The 24,224-nt window shown below is 30.2% G+C and overlaps 1 protein-coding gene across 1 annotated transcript; it reads right to left on the bottom strand.

Moving 5' to 3' along the window:
• Positions 1-17,121: 17,121 nt before the first annotated feature.
• LOC111303487 (U2 small nuclear ribonucleoprotein B'' 2-like) lies at positions 17,122-20,639 on the bottom strand. Its single transcript, XM_089742503.1, has 5 exons — positions 20,441-20,639; positions 19,901-20,073; positions 19,236-19,329; positions 17,855-17,937; positions 17,122-17,618 (listed from the first exon to the last, which is right to left on the bottom strand). Exons 1-5 carry the CDS (start codon positions 20,511-20,513, stop codon positions 17,349-17,351), a joined length of 693 nt encoding a protein of 230 aa, XP_089598629.1. The 5' UTR covers positions 20,514-20,639; the 3' UTR covers positions 17,122-17,348.
• Positions 20,640-24,224: the final 3,585 nt, after the last annotated feature.

Here is a 24,224-nt window from a genome sequence, read left to right as displayed (position 1 = left end):
TATTGTAGCAGGCAGCAGAAGAAACTTGCAATTAGGTCAGAATGAGTTATGGCCAATTAATCCAGCGGAGAAAAATATGTTTCTTCGATCGCTAGCTAGGGAGATTAAAGTTTAGGCTTGCATGGCTGAGAGAAAGGCTTTGGAATTAAGGTTGATAAAAGCTGAATGGACGTACAACAGAATCGTGCGGGGTTGCAATAACCTATAATGTTTCTCGTTCACCCACTTTTTTCTACGCTAATCCTTAAAAGACCTTTATTAAAAAAGGTCTTAGTTGCCATTTATCAGCCACAGTTTCAATCACTTTTCCGTATAACTATTATTTATGTGCTAATTTTTTGTTATGATTAATTACTAAAAATGTTATTATATTCACCACATTACTCTAGCTATACCAATATATCCACAATTAATTCTTGACGTATGCATTGCTTAAAATGTTCTCTCTTCCTTTTAATGTCAGGTTTAATTAATCTGTGCAAGATGCTTGAATGAATGCATTACTCACTCACATTTTAAAATTTTAACTCAACACAGATAAGAAATCAATATTCAAATTACTTTATTAAACTTATTGCATGATATATATTTACCACAGTCACATGCTCTAACCTTATTTCTAATTTTGTTAACCTATACTGTGATTTGATTTCTTTCCATGAACATTATTGGAAAAAAAATATTTTGAAGGCTTCTTACAATGTTCAGAATATATATATATATATATATATATATATATATATATATATATATATATTGCAGATGACAATTAAGGACTAAAATTAACTTCAACCAAACATTTTCCAAAATTATGATATCATATTCTGAACTTTTTTTTTTTTTTTTTTACAATTGTGATCATAGGCTTAACTTGAAAGTTGGGAAGCTTAAACTATTTCGAGATGATTAATACTAAATTAAGGAAGAAAACAGCGCAGTACACACCTAATTAACAAAGCATAAGAAATGAATTAAGGAACAGGACACTAAATAGATAGACATTGTTGTGTTGTTAGGGGGCCATTCGCCATCACTTTTCTTTAAATGGACCGTGTGCACCACGGCAATGTCCCACCACCTCTTTGCCTGGTTGTTCGTGGATATAAAATACACAGAAGTTTTATAAGAGCTTTTGATATTTATACTAATTTGCCCTTCCTCAAATGCTTTGATTCATTTTTATGATAATGTCGACAAGGGATGACAGAGCAATTTTGACTGCCTTAGAACGGATACTACAAGAAAATGAAAGATTAGTGATAATTTTATAATGGTATTTCATTTACAAATGCCTCTAACTTCTGTATTTTTATAAAACTTAATGCATTTATTATCAAAACGCCACTAAATATTCAAATAAGGCATTATTATTTATAAATGCCACTAAAAACTTGATATTAGCAGTGTTTATCAACTAAAACGCCTTGAATAATTCTGTTTTAAAAATTTGAGTAAATACTAAAGGTATTTTTGATAGAAAATGACTTGAATAATTCCATTAAAAAAATTGATAGGGAATTACTGAAGGCGTTTTTGACACATAATACCTTCAATAATCCCCTCATAAAAAAATGTATACGATTATTGAAGGCATTTTCTATAAGAAACGCCTTTAATAATTACACAAACAAATTTCACAGGCTTATTGAAGGCGTTTTTGCTAAAAAATACCTTCAATAAATATCCTATCAAAATTTTAGGATCGTACAGATGTTAACCATAAAGTTGTAGGTTCAATCCCTCAATTTAGCCTTTTTTGAATTTTTATAGAGATTATTTGTAATTGATTATTCTAGATATTTTCTAGGCAAAAACACCTTCACTAATCGATTTTAAAAATTTTGGAGAAAATATTGAAGGCGTCTTTGGTAGAGAAACACCTTTAATAATCCACAGAAAAAATATGAAACTGATTCTTGAAAGTGTTTTTGGCCAAACTTGCCTTCAATAATTCAATCAATAAATTTTTAGTTTGGATTATTAAAGGTAGTTTTTTTCAAAAATGCCTTCAATAATTCATACACAAAAGTTATAATGGATTCTCGAAGGTGTTTTTGGCTCAAAACGCTTTTAATATTTCACACGATAAATTTGAATGACAGGATTATTGAAGGTGATTTTTTATAAAAAACGCCTTCAATAACATTTTATTAAGGATTATTCAAGGTATTTTCGGTAGAAAAACATCCTTAATAATTCATAGGAAAAATATGAAACGGATTCTTGAAGGCATTTTTGGCTGAAAGCACATTCAATAATCAATTCAATTAATTTTTAGTTGGTATTATTGACGGTAATTTTTTTAAAAAATACCATCAATAATCTATACAAAAAAGTTGAAATGGATTCTTAAAGGCGTTTTTAGCCAAAAATGCCTTTAATATTCCACACAATAAATTTTTGGATAAAATTATTGAAGGCAGTTTTGATAAAAAATGCCTTTATTAACATTTTTTTAGGGATAATTCAAGGTGTTTTCTTGCTAAATATGCCTTTAATAATCTATAGAAAAAATATGAAATGGATTCTTAAAGGCATTTTTTGGTGAAAGCACCTTCAATAATCCAATCAATAAATTTTTAACAGACATTATTGAAGGTAATTTTTGTCAAAAATACCTTCAATAATCCATACAAATTATTTGAAAAGGGATTTTTGTCTCAAAACACCTTTAATATTCCACATAGTATATTTTTAGGTAGGATTATTGAAGGGACTTTCAATTAAAAATGCCTTCAATAACATTTTGTTAGGGATGATTCAAGGCATTTTCTTGATAAAAATACCTTCATTAATCCCATCAAAAAAATATTTTTGATATTGTATATGTCAAGTCAGTTGTAGGTTTATGCTCATAAAACATTTAAAGTCAATTGTATATTTATGCCCAGAAAACATTTGGTTTATATATGTGATATAAATTACATTTTGAAATTTACATAATGAACATTTTTGTATTTTAATAAATTGACCACACATCCGAATTTAAAATTGATAACGTTGCCATATTAATATACTTTAATGAAATAATTGTACTCAATAATATATTAAGTACACATAGTGTATTCATATAAAACAAATATATACCAATAATATTAAACTAATACCCCAATCTACAAACTTAAAATTTTCATTTAACATGGCATGTTAAAAATATTATGACAATTTGTTCCTCATATATTTACATTCAACTAACAATGTCTAACCTCAAAGTTTATCAATATTGAAAAATAATAATACATCTCACACCATTCTTTACGGACTTCATCCAATTCTTTTATCATGAAACTTTTTTTACTCTTCCACTAAAAAAAAAAAGAAGTAAATGTTAATAAATAAGAACATAATTTAACTTTTTATTTTTTTGAAGATATAATGAGTTTATGAAATTTATACTAACCTTGAATGGTGTGGTCATAAAATCATATAAAACTATTTCCCGCATAAAACAAAGGACATAATAACCACATTTCGTATTACCAGGTTGACGAGGTACCTAAAAATTAAATTGAGTGGGTTTAGGAAACATTTATCTGCACAAACTTGGCATAAAAGAATAAATTTCACATTTATCGGTAATGACTCCTATTTCAATTTCTTTGCCTTCTTATCGAATGTAGATATTATCCTAAATAAAAAAAAATTACTTAATACATAAATAAAATTACTTATGAAGAAACATAAGATATATAATATAATAAAATGTAATATCTCTTTATAAAAGTTTGAATATCAGGGTTAGGCATCACCGTTGGATTAACTAAATTAAGTAAGTATGGCGTTAAAGATTTGGTGTTAATCACAATAAGCACCTAATGACGATTGCAAAATAATAACAATGATATACTCAGATTATGCATCATATCAGATTTGGGTAAAGTTGAAATAATTATTTGTATGAATATAACTTACTGCATATTATACGAGAGCAAATAATAATCAGTCGATCTTTTTATGCATTCAATCATATGATTAGCATGATAAGCGACTGTGTAACTATGTTCACTAATGAAGTTGGGGTCAATGAATCTAAATATGTTGGTCAACTGTTTCCTCTTGAGCTCTCTATATAAGAAGCTGCACGATAACAATCAACGATACTAGTTACTATTACACCGTAATATAGATTAATACATATTGAGTGTGTATATTTGTATTTATAAGCTAATCTCATATAAGCAATAATATCAACAGCTGATAATTCATCAAGTTCACAAAATTCTTTAACCTCCTCCACACTAATAAAAGAAAATGATGGTTTATCAAATAACCCTTCCTCAGACTTAATGGTTATGAAGTTTCCTTCGGATAAATGTTTCAGTGAATAATTAGATTACTTATCCATGGTAGCCTGAGCAAAGGTCTTATTCTGAGTCCCAACATCTTGCTACAATATTTAATGAAATATAAGTATTAAAACCAAATCAATAAATATAATAAACAAACTAATATTAAACTTATAAACAAAATCATACTTCATGGGTGGTAACGGAGGTTGGGTTCACTGCTTGACTTGCAACGGAAGCTTGTCCTATGTGGACAATGCTATTCGACTGGCTTACTGGCATGCTAGGTTGCATTGTTGTAAATATGGCCTCCAAAGCAGTGAGTCTTTACTGTTGGTCATTGAGGCATTGATTTTAGTCATCAAGTCGTTGCTATTGTTGCTTAATAATTGCTTTATATTGTGCATTTGTCATTTGCGAGGTTTTGGGTTGATTACTAAAAAACTTTGATGGCAAGACAAATTTACCAACCCCACGAATCCGAGTAAGCCTTTCTTTAGCGTCTAATGCTAAAGACAATGGATCTTCACCATACTGGGTTGCCAATTCATCAGATTTGACTTTGACAACATAATCATCCTGAAATATAATAATAAGATAGGCTGTAACAACAAATCTATACAAGCTAATATATAGTCATGCTTACAACCATAATGCCAATCATATATGATATTAAAAAAATAGTTATACATAATGCCAATCATATACTCTTTTTTACCATTTATTCAGTTGCTTCATCTGTAAAGGATCTATCCTTCTGTAGATGTCTTTATTTCTAAACATCCCATCTGAAAACTTTGGTGCCAAAGCTCGTTAATTCTTATTAAATTAGCGTAATATAAGAATCAGAATGTATGAAATGAATGTTCATAAATATTCATTAATAAGTATAAAACAAGTGTGTGAATACATACAAGTTTATACTTCACATTTGTATATCATTTTCTCACTGTCCGATGGTGATATTGTTGTTTAGCCTAAATGTTCCGTTGGTTTTCTTTGATTTTCTACAAAAAAAAAAAACTTACGTCAATCACATATGAAGATCAAAGGACATATTGCATAAAGACTTATAAATAATTTTTTAGTAATGGGTTTGCATATTGAGAAATCTTCTAAAAGCCAATATCAAACAAAATTTATGCAATCTTCAATACTTATTACATCTGCATATGATACAGGTGGAACAACCAATACATCACCTTGATCAGCCAATGGTAAAATATATTGGGTTGTCAATCTGCTTTTAAAGTCTTTGAATGATTTTTCTATAAATTGCAACACAATCTTTTTACAGATAATTGAGACATCGAACTGTTCCTAAATAATTTAACACATTTAGTATGAACACATTGAATTTTAATTAAATGATTAATTAACAAATTTTACAAAATAGTTGAATAAACATACCACAACCAATTGCCATATATCATCTTTTAGGTCATCAGAAACTTATCGCCAATTGGTGTACATAATTTAAATCCTACTACAAAAGATGGCTCGAATATGAGTAGCTAACTTGACAACTCTTTCAGACACTGGCTGCCCATTTTGATTGAAGTCAATGTGAATTTTTGTGTCACTCACTTTAATTTGTTTATTTGAGCCCCTTTCCTTTCTTTTTTGACCTATAGGTATGTTTTGTGCATGTTCAATAAAAGGAGAATGATGTTGTTTGGAGTTCATAATACCTATGATTTTGATCATAATTATATGAGTTACACAAAATGACTGTCTAAATTTAACACTGTATGTAATTAAAAACAACTAATACCATACTACATACAGAAACACCATTCAGCAAACCAATCAGCAATGTGTTCAGACACACCCTTTAGCAAACCATTCAAAAATACCATTCAGCAAACCATTCGGCATATGATTCAGCATGCCAATATCATACAATACCATTTAGCAAAACAATATCACATAACAAGATTCATCAAACCACAATATTTAAAGACAACTACATAAAAACAGCATACATGCAATGTAAGGTATTTGGACGACTATGTTTACGATGAAATTAATAAAAAAATATATGCATATTTAAATACTAAAGAATCGAAAAAAAAAACCTCTATCGAATAATATAAATAATATAATAAACAAAAAAAATACATATTGGTAAATAGAGAGGTGCATGCCGTTGATTTGTTAAAGGTTAGTGTTGACGATAGGGATAAAGAAACCAAAAGTTTGATAGAAATGTGTTTATGGGTTTGGTTTAATTGATTAATGCAGCTTTTAATCATTTTTTGTACTAACAATTTGTGATTTCGATGTTCAAGATAGGGGAATGAATATAAAAATTATAAGTGAAGGCATTTTTCTGGAAAAAATACCTTTAATAATCCCCTTAAAATTTTAGTTGAAGATTATTAAAGGTGTTTTTTACTAAAAGACACCTTTAGTAATCCAAAAAATAATTTTCAAAGGAAATTATTAAAGGTATTTTTTCTCAAAAAATGTCTTTGATAATTCTAAACAAAAATGATTGAAGGTATTTTTAGCAGAAAATTACCTTCACTAATTATGTACAAAAATTAAAAAGAATTAGAGAATGTGTTTTTCTAGAATAAACGCCTTCATTAACCATCTCAAATTTTGAGTAGTGGAGTATTAAATGTGTTTTTTACTAGAAAACACCTTTAATAATCCTAAAAATTTTTGAAGGCGTTTGTTCTAAAAAGATGCCTTCAATAAATATGAACATAAACTAAAAGGAATTAGTGAAGGTGTTTTCCTAGAATAAACACCTTCACTAACCATCTTAAAATTTTAATATTGAAATATTGAAGCCATTTTTCACTAAAAAATACCTTTAATAATCTAAAAAATTTTTAAAAGAAAATTATTGAAGGCATTTGTTCTCAAAAAATACCTTCAATAATTATGTACAAAAATTAAAAGAAATTAATGAAGGCATTTTTCTAGAATAAACACCTTCACTAATTGTCTCAAAATTTGAGTAGTGAAATATTGAAGGTATTTTTCATTAGAAAACACCTTTAATAATCCTAAAAATTTTAAAAAAAAAATTATTGAAGGTGTTTGTTCTCAAAAAATACCTGCAATAATTATGTACATAAACTAAAAGGAATTAGTGAATGTATTTTTCTAGAACAAATGCTTTCACTAACTATCTTAAAATTTGAGTATTGAAATATTGAAGGCATTTTTTACTAGAAGACGCCTTTAATAATCTCAAAAATTTTTAAAAGAAAATTATTAAAGGCATTTGTTCTAAAAAAAAGCCTTCAATAATTATGTACAAAAATTAAAAAAATTATTGAAGGTATATTTGTGGAATAAACGCCTTTACTAACCATCTTAAAATTTGAGTACTAGTATATTAAAGGTGTTTTTCATTAGAAGATGCCTTTAATAATCTCAAAAATTTTTAAAAGAAAATTATTGAAGGCATTTGTTATAAAAAAATGCCTTCAATAATTATGTACATAAATTAAAAAGAATTAATGAAGGTATTTTTCTAGAATAAATGCCTTTATTAACCATTTTAAAATTTGAGTAATAAAATATTGAAGGCGTTTTTCATTATAAGAAGCTTTTAATAATCTTAAAAATTTTTAAAAAGAAATTATTGAAGGCATTTGTTCTCAAAAAATACTTGTAATAATTATGTACATAAACTAAAATGAATTAGTGAAGGTATTTTTTTAGAATAAACAACTTCACTAACCGTCTTAAAATTTGAGTATTGAAATATTGAAGGCATTTTTCATTAGAAAATGCCTTTAATAATCCTAAAAATTTTTTAAAAAAAGTTATTGAAGGTGTTTGTTCTAAAAAAATACCTTCAATAATTATGTACAAAAATTAAAAGAAATTATTGAAGGTATTTTTTTGAAATAAAATGCCTTCACTAACTGTCTTAAAATTTGAGTGCTGGTATATTGAAGGTATTTTTACTAAAAGATGCCTTTAATAATCTCAAAAATTTTTAAAAAAAATTATTGAAGGCGTTTGTTATAAAAAAATACCTTCAATAATTATGTACATAAATTAAAAAGAATTATTGAAGACGTTTTTCTAGAATAAATGCATTTGCTAACCATATTTAAATTTGAGTAGTGAAATATTGAATGTGTTTTTCACTAGAAGACATCTTTAATAATCTCAAAAATTTTGAAAAGAAAATTATTGAAGGCATTTATTCTCAAAAAATACCTTTAATAATTATGTACATAAATTAAAAGGAAATAGTGAAGACATTTTTTTTAGAATAAATGCCTTTACTAACCGTTTTAAAATTTGAGTAGTGAAATATCAAATGTATTTTTCACTAGAAAACTCATTTAATAATCTCAAAAATTTTTAAACAAAAATTATTGAAGGCATTTTCCTATAATAAACGTCTTCCCTAACCGTCTTAAAATTTGAGTAGTGAAACATTGAAGGTATTTTTTACTAGAAAACGCCTTCAATAATTTTTTTAAAATTATTAAAGGAGTTAATGCAAAAAATACCTTTAATAAATTCTTTCAAAAAATAAAATGAATTAGTCAAGGCATTTTTATGGAATAAACGCCTTCAATAATCCTTTAAAATTTTAGTAGTATAATATTAAAGGCATTTTGTACAAAAGGCGCCTTTAATAATCTCAAACAATTTTAAAAAAAAAATTATTGAAGGTATTTTTAATAGAAAATCGCCTTCATTGATATTCACAGATTAAATTGAGGGAATTATTGAAGGTGTATTATGCAAAAAATTTCTTCAATAAATACACCATAAAAATTAGATGAAATTAGTGAAGGTGTTTTTGGGACGTAAATGCCTTTAATAATCTCAAACAATTTTAGTACGACTTTGTTGAATGTGCTTATAATATATTCAAAAAATATTTAGGAAGAAATTATTAAAGGTGTTTTTCTTAGTAAATGCCTTCAATAATTCAGTCTAATAAAATTGTCCCCAAACTTAGCGCATCCAAGCACCAACTTTAAGCTTCATCTTTATTATTTTACTATTTCTCTTTTTAAACCAACTAGAATTTACTTTCACTTTCTTTCAACTGTTAGTATTCAAGCATTGTCTTTTAAAACTCTATTTTGACTATTCATTAGTTATTTACTTTAGCTTTTACTTCATTCGACTATTCCTTTAGCTTTTGCAATTCACGATTTTCTTTTTAGTTTAAACAATTTTCTCCAAAACCCACCCTTTTTAAGTACCCATTTGTAATCCATCATCCACTTCCCTTTCCCTTTCATTTTTTTCTTTTTCTAGGTTTTTTTTGTACCTATTGTACCTTATTTTAACCCCAACTACAAATACTCTTGGGTATTGTCTACATTAGCAGCAAAGTTTTAATATTCATAATATCAGGTAGTTAATAAAATACTTCACAACAAGGAGTTTTGGTGTTCTGTAAGTACTTATCTTATTATTATCTTTTATTTAAAATATAGTATCTTTTGTTTAAAATATAGTAAACTTAAGTATTTTACATGTTCGTTTTCATATAAGTTATTTATATACATTTAGTTTGATAATGTAGCAAGTACTAAATGGATAAGAATTAGATGTAAAAGTTAAGATTAATTCAAGAGTATAGAGATAGAGTGAAATTTTTTTTTAAATTTTGTATTTGAGAATACAAATAAAGATAATATGATATTATGCACATGTGTGAAGTGTGTTAATATCGATTGACAATTACGTAAAGTTGATTTTGAACATTTAATTTGTATTGGATTTCTTTCGGGATATGTTAATTAGTATTTTCATAAAGAGTTTGTACCGTCAAGGTCTTCCATTAGAGTTCTTTCAACTTCAAGAGCTTTCCAACACCAATATGATACTTTTATAGCAGATGACATTGAAAGTATGTTACGAGATGCTTTTAACATTTATAACCAGTATTTTCATAATCTTTCTCCCTAAAATGATGGATTTAATCAATCCAATGTCGAAATGAATGAATTTGGTGAACTTGAGATAGGTGTAGATGACCAACAACCTAGAGAAGAAGCATCAATGTTTTATGGGTTGCTTGAGGATATGAATGAAGAACTTTATAAGAGATCGAAGCATTTAAGGTTTTCTTTTTGTGTTCGTCTTTTTCACTTGAAATGCTTATGTGGATGGATGAGAAACTCTTTGACTTTATTATTAGAGTTTATAAAAGAAATATTTTCTTTTACAAAGATATCTGAATCTTGTAAGAAATCAAAGAAGATAATCAAGGATTTAGGTATTAAATATGAGAAAATTCATAGTTATCCCAATGATTGCATGTTGTATTAGGGTGATAGAAAAAATCAAGAATTTTGTCATTTGTGTGGTATTTCTCATTGGGTGGATAAAATCCTGATGAAAGGTTGAATGAGGATGGTGATGAAGTCTGTGTCAAAAAAAAGTCTGTTAAGGTTTTACGCTATTTTTCATTAATACCATGACTTCAACGACTCTTCATATCTTCTAAAATTACAGATTCAATGAGGTGGCATCATAAGAAGTGGATGGATGATGGATCATTGAGGCATCTTACGGATTCTTTGGCACGAAAATAATTTCATTTTAGGTTTTTAGACTTTGCAACCGATCCTCGAAATGTTATGCTTGGACTAGCATCTGATGGATTCAACCTATTCAAAATGATGAGTACTTTTTATAGTGCTTGGCCAGTTATATTGATTCATTCCAATTTGCTACCATGGATTGCTATGAAGCAACAGTTTTTTATATTGTCTATGATAATTTTCAGAGAAAAAGGTTCGGGTGATGATATAGACATCTACTTACAACCTCTTATTAAAGAGTTAAAATAATTATAAGAAGGAGTTGGGACTTATGATGCATAAAAAAAAACTTCAATATACGTGCTGCTTTATTATGGATTATCAATGATTTTTTTGCTTATACAAATTTATCTGATTGGAGTACAAAAGGTAATTATGCTTGTGCATGTTATGCTACACAGACATGTTCAGAGTGATTACCTAATGATAGGAAGTTCTGTTATATGGGACATCATCGATGGTTAAATGATAATCATTGATTTAGATTCCAAAAATATCTTTTTGATGGAACTGAAAAGTTGAAGAGATCGTCGTTACCAATTAGTGGGTCTAATATCTTGTCAAAGTTAAAAGATATCAATTTCATTTATGAAAAAATGACTTCATCAAGAAAAAGAGTGATGGACATATTTGAAGGTGTTTGGCCTCATATTACTTAAGTTGGTGATACTGATACTTAAGTTGGTGATCTTAATATTCAAAGTGATGAAAAGGATGATGAAAAAGATAACTTCAATGAGTCTGAGTTGTGAAAAAAAAGAAGTATCTTTTTAAAGTTGTTTTATTAGGAATATAATTTATTATGCCATAATCTTGATTTGATGCACATAGAGAAGAATATTTACGAAAATTTTATCAGGACAATTTCCAATGTGAATAAAAGATCAAAAGATGACTTAAAGAGTCGGCTTGACCTAGTTGATATGGGGATTCACCTTGATCTTCATTTGAAGTTACTTCCTAATGGTAAATATCAATTGCTTACTATTTGTTTTGGGATTTCTAAAGCTGAAAAGATGTGTTTTGCAAGGTTTTAAAAAATGTCAAAGTTTTGGATGACTATGTGTCAAATATATCGAGATGTGTGAATCTGAAGGAGCAAAAACTTTTTTCATTGAAGTCACATGATTATCACATTTTGATGCAAGACTTACTTTTAATTGTTTTACATTTATCAATGTTAAAGCAAGTCACTTTTGTGGTAATTGAATTGAGTAAAATATTTAAATCTCTATGTGAAAAATGTATGAATGTGGAAGAGCTTGACAAACTTCAAGATCGAGCCATGATTACTTAGTGGGTCGATTTATTATCGATGGATGTATCCTATCGAAATGTATTATTTTAATAGATTGATTAGGTTTTTGTTGATGATCATGCCACTCTAGTTAAAAAGATATATGATTCATGTTTCATGCAATTGGTTTTTGGGGATGTTAAAGTCTTATTGTCGCAATAAACGCTATCCGAAAGGTTTTATTGCTAAAGGATATTTAGCAGAAGAGTGTATGACATCTTATTCTCGTTATTTGAAAGATGTTGAAATGAGATTTAATAGACCATCAAGAAATGTTGATATGCAGCATACTGACTCTGCCTATAATTATCTTTTTCAAAGTTTTGGACAACCAATAGACAAAGCTGAAATAGTGAAGTTAGATGATAAATTTTGGGTACAAGCACATCGATATTTTCTTTTTCATCATGACTCTATTGAATCGTTTTGCATTAAGTTTTTTAGTAGGGAAATTATTCATTACATTAAGTATAATTTATACTCCATTTTTATAGGTTTGGAGTGGAAGACTTGTTAGTGAAGAGGTGAAGTGTCTTTCACAAGGTTCGAGCAGGATTGTAAAATGATACAAAGATTTCATCATCAATGGATTTAGATTTCACACCAAATCCCATGAGAGATTTAGAAATATACAAAATTCAAGAGTTGTTAATCAACTACTAGCTATGCTAGTGCTAGGGACACAAACCCTTTAGAAGAAAATGTTGACTATTGTGGCATGATTAATGACATCATTGAGTTGTATTATTATGGCAAGCGAAAAGTTATCTTATTTTGGTGTGATTGGGCTAATGTGAATAGTGCAAGAGGTATTAAGAAAAATCAGTATGGATTTACATTTGTGAATTTTTCTTGATTAATTCATACTAGACAATAACTCATCGATGAGCTTTATGTTTTTTCATCTCAAGTCAAACAAGTTTTTTATTTTGAAGATTTCAAAGAATTGGGTTGGTTTGTTATTCTTCGAAACACACTTAGAGACTTATTTGATATGGGGTTAGATACCAAAGATGATGTTAAACATGGAACTGAATGTTATCTTTTTACTGAACAAAACTTGGATGAAAATATCTCCAATACCTACGTTTAATGGATTCGCGAAGATGTTATTGAAGACATTTATGAAGCATGATGGATCATCTATATTTTGTAATTGGAGTGTTTAAGACATAATCTCACTGGACATCCTGGATGTGTGCGCTTGTAGTAGCTCCTGTCAGCACCAGCAGTTAAAACGCACGACTAACACTTTTAACTAGAAAACCAATAAAGAGCCAGAAGACTCCAAAGTTTAAGACCAAAAAAGAGAAAAGGATTGCAGCTTGAAACTTAGTATTTAACCAAAGAACATGAGTGCTAAATTAAAGCATTCCCCCACCAAAAAAACTTTGAAGCTAGAACTTATCTTTCTTTAAACGAGTCTAAATTAATGTATCCAAAAGAGAGAGAGAGAAAGACAGACAGAGAGATAGAACCCACTTTTTAAGGCATAAAAAACCTAGGACATCCTATGGATGATGTGTTTAAGTGTAACGGATGATCGAAAGGTAACAATCTTGAATAAAATAAACCGTATATAAAATCAAAGTTCTAATATAATTCTACTTCCAGAACTTTGAAAAGAGCACACATTTCAAAAGTTTAAAAGGTATAAACAGTTTCATGAAGCTCAAATTTACCTTGGATTTGGATTTCCCTTGACCACTTTTTGCCCATATTTCTCCGTCTGTATCCATCTTCCAAGATATCAACGTCACTGGTTGTTTGAACTGCAACTCTAGGTTCCCTCACAGTTCTACTCCCAGGTGCTGAAATTCCTTCTTTTTCACCTTCACTTCTTCCGGAAGCAAGTAATATCAATGTTAGTTGAGCAGAAAAAAACAATATACTATATCCATGTTAATAATCTTTGACCATAGAAAGATAGTAGTCAAGAATTTAATAAATTAAACTTACCATCTTTTGGCCCCAGGTTCGTCTTCATCAAACTCGTCTCCTCCTGATTTACTCTTCTGGAACCCTGACCTAAATCATCATCCCCGACCGATATAGAGGAATTTTCTGGTGTTGCAGCAGAATCCATCTCTCCAATGCCATGAATTGCAAATGACTGATTAGGAATTTCGGAGATAGCAGTAGTCGAAGTCTGAATAGCAATAGAAGGTGAAGAGAAGAAGATGATGATGATGATCTCCTAGTGGACTGAGGTATGGGATGGTTATGACTACCGTTGTAAACTATCTCCGTTATCTGCCCATCTAAAGACCTCTCAACCTTCTTCTTTGTTTGGCAGTTGGGATATGTGCACTTATAGTAACTTCTTGGGTTTTCACTTCCTTTCACTTGTTTTTGCCCATATTTTCTCCAGTTTTATCCATCATCTGATCTTCTGCTCTCTCTGATTGACCCATAATGAACTTAAAAAGTGTGAGAGACAAATTAAAATGGAAAAAGGGAGCTTAGATTTGAAAAGAAAGTTTTCATCCCAAGGCAAAATGATAATGTGAGGAAGGTGCGATGATATTTTTCTGGAATATGATGATGTGAGTGTGAAATTAATTATTATATCTTCAATGATCTTAGGGTTGTGTGGATTTGGATGGTTTTTGTTTAATATATTTATATTGAAAATCATTAGTTGAACAAGAACAAGTTCACTTCTTCTCATTGTTCATTACATTTTCATGTATTTTCTTAAAAGAAAAACTAAAATGAGCCCTTCACAGCTACTAGCCTACTGCTTTCCACTTCTTAAAGAAATATATGTGTACATAAATCCATCAAATTAAAAACAATAAATAATTTATATATATACATATATATGTATATATATATATGTATGTATATATGAATTGGGAATAAATTACTTACTATTTTCAATATGTTATCATCATGTTCAAAACTCTGTCATCCCCAAAGCATCAGTTTTGTTTTTTGAAAAAGTTAAATTTCAGATTTCCATCTCCAATCAATTTATGAAAATCATTTAAATATTCTTATATAATTATATGGAAGAAGAAAAAGAAAAAGAGGAAAACATTTACAATGATAAATGTGTTTTCCTGCAGTGACCGGCCCAAAATAATTTTTAAAAGCTTTGCAAGTTGCAATCTAGGAGAAGCATCAACATCGGCCTCACACTCATACTCTAACGTGTAGAGGCCGGGGGGACATTGTCTATCTTCGTCGAAGCCATCAAGATCAACCTAGTGGTAGGGCTAGCAGCTCTATCTGCTACGGATAACCTCATTTTTGGGAGTCTGAGGATTAGAAGACCGGTCTCCTAACCAATTATGGGATTCACTGTTTCGTTGGAATTAATTTGGCTACTTCCTTCCTCATTCTTTGCAATATCTTCCAAACGGTCGTAGAAATCCTGGTACATGTTTTGTTTTGTTTTTTTGTTTTTTTTTTTTTCCCACTAACTGCATGTCAACTTTCTGCATTTGATTGTCGATTTGCATTTGTTAGTTTTTCTTTGGCGATGAAAACGTAAACACAAGTCCGACATTGACACCTGTGTTCAAGTTTTATCCGTGAAAATGACCAATGAATTTGTCAATGTGGCAATGATCAGGTGAATTTTCAAACTAATTAAACAGAATGTAATTGACAATTTTTTTATTTAGAAAATGTATTGTCGTAAATGTAACATAAAAAATCAATTCGTGTGCCAATGCAATAATAGAGAACAGCATACTGCATTGTCAATTGTGTGTATTTCCCTTTTTTTTTTTTTGTTTTCCTTCTTTTCTGTTGATTTTTTAATAAAAGCCTTCGATAATTATACATCATTTTGTGGGCTAAAATTTAGAAAGGAAAGAAACACTTTTTTTTCAAATTATGTCAATGATCCCTATATTTCATAAAAATTTAAAATTTAACTCATTTATTATAATTCATACAAATTTAATCATCATATTATTTTAATAGTCTTAATTTAAGTCTAATAACTAATTTCATTAAAATTCTACCTTTAAAAGTATTAATGTATCGCTGATTTGATGAAATTTTATTGACATGATATTGATTTGAAATAATAACTTAAATAAATGAAATTAATTATCAAACTAAATAAATAATTCCTGTACTCATAAAAAAATTACATTTTAGTAAATTTTTTTTCATACAAGTTAGATTTGGTAATATTCGTCTAAATATTAATGCAATAAATTAATCTTTGTTAATTTTACTAATATATTCACTGAATTTTTAGAAAATATATGAAAATTAAAAAAATAAAAATTTTAAAAATCTAATAAAATAAAAAATTCCAAAAATTTAAAAAAGTTAATTTAAATAAAAATAAATTTTTTTTTCTAGATTTGGATTATTAAATATAAATAACAGAGAATAGAGTTTTAGATAACTCTAAAAAGCTTTGGCAATATACATTTTTTATAAGCTTTCATGTGTAGTCCAACAACTTATCCAGCCCATTCCATGTCTAGTCACCGAGTGCCGTGTACATTCCATGTCTTTCATTTTCAGGCTCATTTTTCTTTTTTAACTTTTATATATTATTATCATTATTATGAAGGCTAGAGCCTCGCAAATCGCAATCACTGGATGCCAACCGCACATCCCATCTAAACCATTCTCTCTCTCTCTCTCTTACTCTTCTTTTCTCCTATTTTTATTTTAATTCCTTTGGTTTTTTTTTTTTTTTTTTTGGGGGTTAAATTAATCCTTTGGCATAGGCATAATGTAACGGGCTTTAGTCTTAAGTCAAATTTGGTGAGGTATTAAACTAAAAATGAACTTTCAATGCTTAAATCAACCTGTGAAAACGTGCGTGCATAAAACCAAAACCGAAAGCAGAAGCACATACCCGATGGGGAAAATAATTAGTTTACAAGTTAATGCCTCTCCAGGGAACTCACAGGAAAAATCAAGGGGGAATTGGTGCATCTACTGTTGACTTAACTATCATGTTATGATCATTAACCATATTAAAGCTACAGATAGGGCAAAAGTTTTTTACAGGTTTCTGCTTAAATGACTAGAAACGTATCTCAAATGTCTCTTCAACCAAAATACTTGCAGGAATAGAATAAGTTATCACAAAATGCGATCTCATTCCTTGGCTACTTTTAAACATCAAAAAGATGAGAGAATGCTGCCGGGATTAGTTTCTCTGAGATCTACATAACAATGTATCCATACATTGTTATAACAAGAAAAGAAACAAAACATCACTGACAAAAGGGTGGGTTACTTCTTAGCAAAAGTGATAGCCATGGGATATTGAGGGGCAATTTTGAATCCCTGAAGGTGCTGCATGGCTGTAGAAGACTGCTCTTCATCTTCATACTCTACAAAAGCAATACCTGGCTTTGCTTCAATCATTCTAACTTCCCTGAATCCAGGGTACTGTTCAAAAAGCAGCTGCAGCATCATGCTTGTTGTCTCATGAGGTAAATTCTGTATGAACAGAATGTTGTTCGGTGCAGCCTGCTCTAGGTTTCCATGATGGAAAGTAGCCTACACATGATCAGACAAAATTTATCCAAGGCATAGACAAATAGCATGTCACAAAACTTGATCCCTCTAGGTCAAGAAACAGCCAGAAGCAGTGTAAAGGTATATCTTATATACTATCCAAGAACTGCAATCATATTACAAGAGCTGCCATTCACATAGGTAAAGGTATAGGGTTAAGAGGGAGAGAGAGAGAGAGAGGAAGCAACTATCAAATCAAAAATAGTCCTGCAAATTACCTTTGGATCTCCATTACTTTGAGAATCTGTGCCATTTGACATTGCAGGTTGCTGTCCTTCCTCTGCACGTCGCTTCCTTTCAGCTGAAAATAGCATATAGGATCCAAAGAATGTCAACAAATATGAGAGCAGTTAAACTAAACCAAAAGAAGTTTGCATCTTGGATGCACATTATTCAGGAAAACCAAAGAAAAAAGCAAAATTAAAATTCTCAGCCCCAAAAAGGCAACTACATAGACAGCTTGTGCCTTTTTTTTTTGCATTTTTAGCAATTTTCTTTACAAACAGTAAATCCATAAGTCCAAATATCTGGTACCTGAATAGCACCATGAAACAAGCAGCCCGTAGTTAGGTAAAGGCATTTATTCCCCACTGAAATTAACAAGGTGCTAGTGTTATGGATCAAAACTTAAGTTTCGACCCTTGCGGCTCCAGGACCCTAGCATACACTCATCCGGCGTCTCAAATCAGCTTACCTGCCACGGTTCACACCCTTGTGAGGTATTGTCCCCTCTGACCTCACGGTTTTGTCCTACAAAAGACGTCTCACAAGACAAAAGTGGTTTGAACCCTTATATATCCTAGTGACCCTCCTTTTATGTTCGATGTGGGATTTAGGACTCCTCCTTAGGTCCGTGATATTCTCTCTCACCTAACCTTGTGACGCCCTCGTCACAAAAGTTGGCCACCTTGCCTACCTCCCTCGAGGCGCTTGGCTTAGATTAAACAATTTAGGGCTGGCTCTGATACCACTTGTCACGAGTCGAAACTTAAATTTCGACCTGTGCGGCTCCAGGACCAGAGTATGCACTCATCTGGCGTCTTAGATCAGCCTACCTGACACGATTCACACCCTTGTGAGATATTATCTGCTCTAGCCCCTCTGGCCTCACGGTTTTGTCCTATAAAAGGCACCTCACAAGGCAGAAGTGGTGTGAACCCTTATATACCTCAATGACCCTCATTTTATGTTTGATATGGAATTCAGGACTCCTCCTTAGGTCCGGGACATTAGGATATTACGCAAGGAATTCATATTTTCCAGCCCCATTGCACCACAAATGCATCAATTACAGAAATATGAAATTAAAACTGGTTAAGATAACTGAAACATCTAAGTTCTAACCCCTCCTCCGAGGATTTTGTCTAACTGTACCCCCAAAAAAGCACAATTCATTTAAAAACCATCATTCTGTTACTCTTTCTGTTTTTCTTTTGGTCAAAGGGGCAGATTAGTGCTAAAATATATAAATGCATAATAGCATGAAGTACCTTCACATGATGAAATAATGAAATACAGGTGAAATCTTTTTGCTTAAGTAAATCAGGACCAACCATTACAGGTATGGAAATTTAAAGAGCAAAAAAATGAGGTAGTCACCTTTTTCTTCTTGCTTCTTCTTCTTTTCTCTGGGAACAAAGCTTCCATCATTTTTGGCAATACAATCTGACTTTGTTTTTGCATATTGTATCCGCTGCACCAAATTAATCATATAGACAGTCAAATCTAAGCATCATTAGCAACTAAAAACACATATAATCTAAACATTGATCCCTGAAAATTTTTTTATTGCAATCACAAGTGATGCCTAGAGAATGAAGGAAATTTTATGAACATGGGGAGGAAGATAAGGTATAGTTGCAATTAGAAACATAGCAAAAGTCTTCCATGGATGCAGCAGAAACAATAGCCCTGATTTATAATAAAAATAAAAAGGGTCTGAAAATGTCAGCAATTTAAGTTGAAATTTACAATTTTCAGGTGGTTTAAGCTTACTTCAGAAGAACCACACATCATAAAAAGTATACATACACCATTGAGCATCATATCATAATGGAATAATGAGAAGCAGAAAATTCTCAGTAAATGACAGAATAATTCCAATAACATTAGGATGAACCAACAAGAATAATTTCACTACAATGGAACATAGAAACTGTGAAACCTCAAAACAAAAACAAACCTAAATCAATTAAAATTGAAAGAAAAGAGACAATGTTCAGTTTGATTTTTAGGCAATAACGCACACATATTAATATACTCACCATGGGTTTATCATAAAATGGAAAATTTTGCATTTGACGAAAGGCGTTACTGGCAGCAGTCAACTCATCAAACACAAGCCATGCCTGTCCACGAAGCTTGGGCGTCTTCAACGCAACAACATCCAAAATCCTTCCATATTGAGAGAATAAAGCATAAAGGGATCTCTTTAATTCTAACACAGGAAGAGGAAAAATGTTAATTCCAAATCAATCCCATTCCAAAGTTCAAACCAATAACAATCAGTTGGATATTTCTAAAAAAAATGTTAACTTGAATGTCTTAAGGAAAAGGAGACCGTTTGGATTAAACCCTAAAAAAGGGGGAAAACCCTTTCTTTTTTTTTTTTTTTTTTCAGTTAAACCCTAAAACAACCTAGGCCTTACATCTAGCAAATACAAGTACTCGGGGCTAAGGATCAGTAGAGCGTTAAGCAGCTTGTAGTTTGTCTTATTTTGCCTCGGATTCAAAACAACGAAACAAAACGTGAGACAAATAATTAAGAGAGAGAGAGAGAGAGAGAGAGAGAGAGAGAGAGGTACCTTCTTTTTTGATCTTCTCGTTGAGGTTCTTGATATAAATAGTTTGATTTGGAGGTATATCTCCAGTTAGCATTATCGCTGGCTTCGCCCCAATCAAGTAAACAATGAGAGAGCGAGAGCGAGAAGAAAGGAAATTTTCAATTATTTGCGAGGAGGGGAAATGTGTTCAAGGATTAGCCAGCATGAAGCGCTCGGTGAGCCTCCAACTCTTGTTAGCCACTTATTGGGCTTATATAAATTGGGCTTTGGCTGTTTTTCTTGTTGTCCTCCTATTGGGGATGAGTTTGGATATTAATGGTCATTGGGTTTGTCAACAAATAAAAGATTTTTTTTTTTTTTTTGGGTATTTGGACAAGTGAAGTGAATTGGGTTATAATAAGTAACACTAATAGTATAGTCATTGGGTTTAGCTTAAAATTGGGATTGAGCTAAAATGGTAAAAGTGAGGTGAATTTTAGGAAAAAAATGTTAAATTTGAGTAATTGTGCATAATTAACAATCTTTTGAAGTTGTTGCAGTGAGAGTTAGATTTTGATTAATAATTGGCCAAGAATGATGAAAATAAATTTTAATCGATATCAGTTATGTTAATATATCCAAGCAATTTAAAAAGATATGAAGTTGAGATATAACACTAAAATGGCTTAAAATTTTTTTTTGATAATATAATCTATGGCAAATCTTTACTTGAAATTTAATCCTTGGATTCACATTTTTAAATATATATATATATATATATATATATATATATATACAAACACATACACTAATTAACGTAACAATTATGTTAAACTCACGACAGGCCTAACATTTTTTATCGGGCTTTGGATACATCAGTGACCTAAATATTCAGCCCAAAGGTAAAACCAAGAATCTATCAAATTGAAATTGGGCTCTGTCAGATAATAACTAGGCCTTATTTATAACTCATACTTAGAGGCATTATGTAATCCTCAAAGAAAACACTTTCTAAATGCCCTAAAAAATTCTAGTCGATGTGTGTTTGAAGAATGAATTAGGTTCACTCAAGCCCATAGCTTATGGTAAAAGTCAAGAAAAAAATCGCCTCCCAATGCTTTAGAAGGATTAGCATCTAAAAAGAGAAATGCTTTAGAAGGACTAGCATTTAAGAAGAGAAATGCCAAGATAAAAAGCATCAATTCCTAATAAAAAATCAAAATTGATTGAATACAAATTGTGTCCAACTGTTCGAAAACCTCTTCAAAATAGCAATATTATGTCCCACATAGAAGAATGACAAGCATGATCTTTTTCTTGGAAAGCACCAAGAACTGCTGTAGCAAGAGTTTTCATATTTCCACCACTAAAAGCCTAAGGAATGTTTTTAATGAAACTTCTTAACACCGAGTAAATAGCTGACCAAACAGTAAGGCTTTAAGACTTCAAAAACTCCAGAAAACATTTATAAGCATAAAAGAGTTTCTCAAAAGAAATGGCAGTCGCCTTAGCTTTAGAAGCATGTTTTAGTTCTGTAAATACATTTCAAAAGCAAGTTTTTCTATTTGCACAGAGACCAAAACATTAAAAAGTGTGGCCAAAGACAACAATGAAAAAGACATCACCTATAATTAAAGACATAGAAGGATCTTGCAAAAAAAATTCATGGACACATAGCAAAAAAACTCAAGATACTACATCAAAAATCTGCTAATGTTTACATTCTTCAAATAGTGATTTCAACATAAATCAAGCCTTGTACATTTTTATGTTTGAAAATGCATGGATGCATTAGCATGAATTGTGCGTATTGTTAAGCATTCAACTTAAAACCAATTAATATTAAGTAGATGGGTCCAACTTGAATATAAGACTACAGGATATTTGATATTCATTAGATGTGTGATAACTCATATTAAAACGTGTGACTTTGATATTATCATACAAGCATTCATGTACATGTAACCATATAATGTGGATGTTTGCTTGGATATTTTTAGGGATTGGGAACATATGAAAATGGTGAAGAAAGATTAAACACCTTATTATTTTCCACTGGGTAGCCTCAAAAAACTATATGGTTATAGTTCTTCACAAATAAGTGAAGCCACTCAATCAAGAATAAAACCCAAAAAATTAAAAAGTGAAAATTAAAAATTAAAAAAAAACACAAATTAAAGTAGGTGATAGCTCATTTTTTTTACCTGAGCAATGCCAAAGTGGGAAAATTAAGGAAAAAAATTGTATAGTTCAGGATGAGATAATTATTGCAACTTATTATCAATTCAATTAATAGGGAAAAAGTGAATGTGAGATTGTTTAGAATGATAAGGTTAAGAAAAATGGATTACTACTATTTTCCCTAACCAAACCATTTTTAAAATAGATCATTTGGTGCATACCTGCTGATGCATCTCTTACAATTCATCTAAACCAACTGCATTATCAGATAAATTTTATGGTGTGAGCTTCAAATTTTCTTCCAAATACACAAAAATCTAAGTTGTGTATAAGATTATAGCATTTAATCTCTTTTTCTTAGCAGGGAAGGCAGCCTGTTGTTCACAATCGAATGCTTAAATTGATTAAAACTAATTGTCCAAAGCCTACATCTTTACTCATTAAAATTCTCAAAAGGTTCTAACTATACCTCATGCATAGGCTACATTAAAATTCTATTTAATAGCTTAAAAGATGTCAAGAAGCATAAACCTTTAGAAAACATGAATTTGATTCAAACTTGTAATGAATGCTTTGCAGCTTGGGAAACTTTAGAACTTGGATCAAATTGGGAGAACCATCATAGTCCCATCAAAGATTTCAAGTGCAGAGCCAAATCTCTTATGAGAAAACATATAAGAGATCAACAATCAAGTTTTTATTGCATAACAAAAATAAGGAAAGTGTTGTACCAAAGAAATATGAGGGAAAATAACATCATGCTCATTTTACTTTGCTTCTCCTCATAAAGGAAGTCATCTTTCTTACCTCTCACTTCTTTTGACTCAATAGGTACGATTTTTGAAAATAAATAACATGTTTATTAGTTTCTAATCTTTCATGAAAATCATTTTTCAAAACATTAATGAAGAGAACTAACATATCTTAGTTGTTTGAGATTTGTATTTGTTTCTAAATTACCAAACAAAATATGTTCACACGATAAGCATCTAGAAGACCAAAACTTATATGTCATTCACCTTTCATTCGTTCAAACTTTTATGATTAATAATTTAATATCCTTCACTACACCATATCCATTAAGTAGTCAAACACAAGAAGGTATGAAAATAATATTCATTAGCAAATAAAAAGGAAAATAAGTTCAAACCCGATGGCAATGACAAAATTAGTCATTGTTTCGTGGGTAGCTTGTCGAACCTCTTGATTATAGTCCAGCAATAGCTTCTTGTTTTTAAATGTTTGTATGAAAGAGAGCATAGCAATATTGGAACATATTAAACCAAGCATCAGGTTTGAAAAATTGAATTTCACAAGAAACCTATTGCATTAGTGAGTATTATTCAGGTTTAGTGTTTTTCTTTTAACATCCAAATGAAGTCAGATAAGGAATTAAGTTTTACTATACTAGAGATTCAAGTTCCATGGTGTGAGCTATTGAATTAACATTTTAGAATCTCTCTAAAATTATATTCTAGATAAAATAAAAAGATTAGATAAGAAACCATTTTAGTTTGTTTTATTCCTCATATGCTATATCAAAAAACAAAGACATTCATATTTTGTTTTCAATTCCAATAATTAGTATCTACTAACCTATTACACAACATTTTTGTTAGATATTTTTAAAATAAAATATGAAAAA

This window comes from Durio zibethinus, chromosome 13, assembly GCF_047325235.1.
Source record: "Durio zibethinus cultivar Kanyao isolate XHJ-2024 chromosome 13, ASM4732523v1, whole genome shotgun sequence".
Taxonomy (NCBI): Eukaryota; Viridiplantae; Streptophyta; class Magnoliopsida; order Malvales; family Malvaceae; genus Durio; species Durio zibethinus.
This window is presented reverse-complemented; position numbering and strand designations above follow the sequence as displayed.

Excerpts from the sequence above, each read along its gene's own strand:
- LOC111303487 (XM_089742503.1), bottom strand. The coding sequence starts at position 20,513 with ATGCTAACTGGAGATATACCTCCAAATCAAACTATTTATATCAAGAAC. Across the intron at positions 17,938-19,235 it reads GAAGAAGCAAGAAGAAAAAG|CTGAAAGGAAGCGACGTGCA; the intron begins GTGACTACCTCA and ends TGCTATTTTCAG. Across the intron at positions 17,619-17,854 it reads AAAGTAATGGAGATCCAAAG|GCTACTTTCCATCATGGAAA; the intron begins GTAATTTGCAGG and ends GATCATGTGTAG.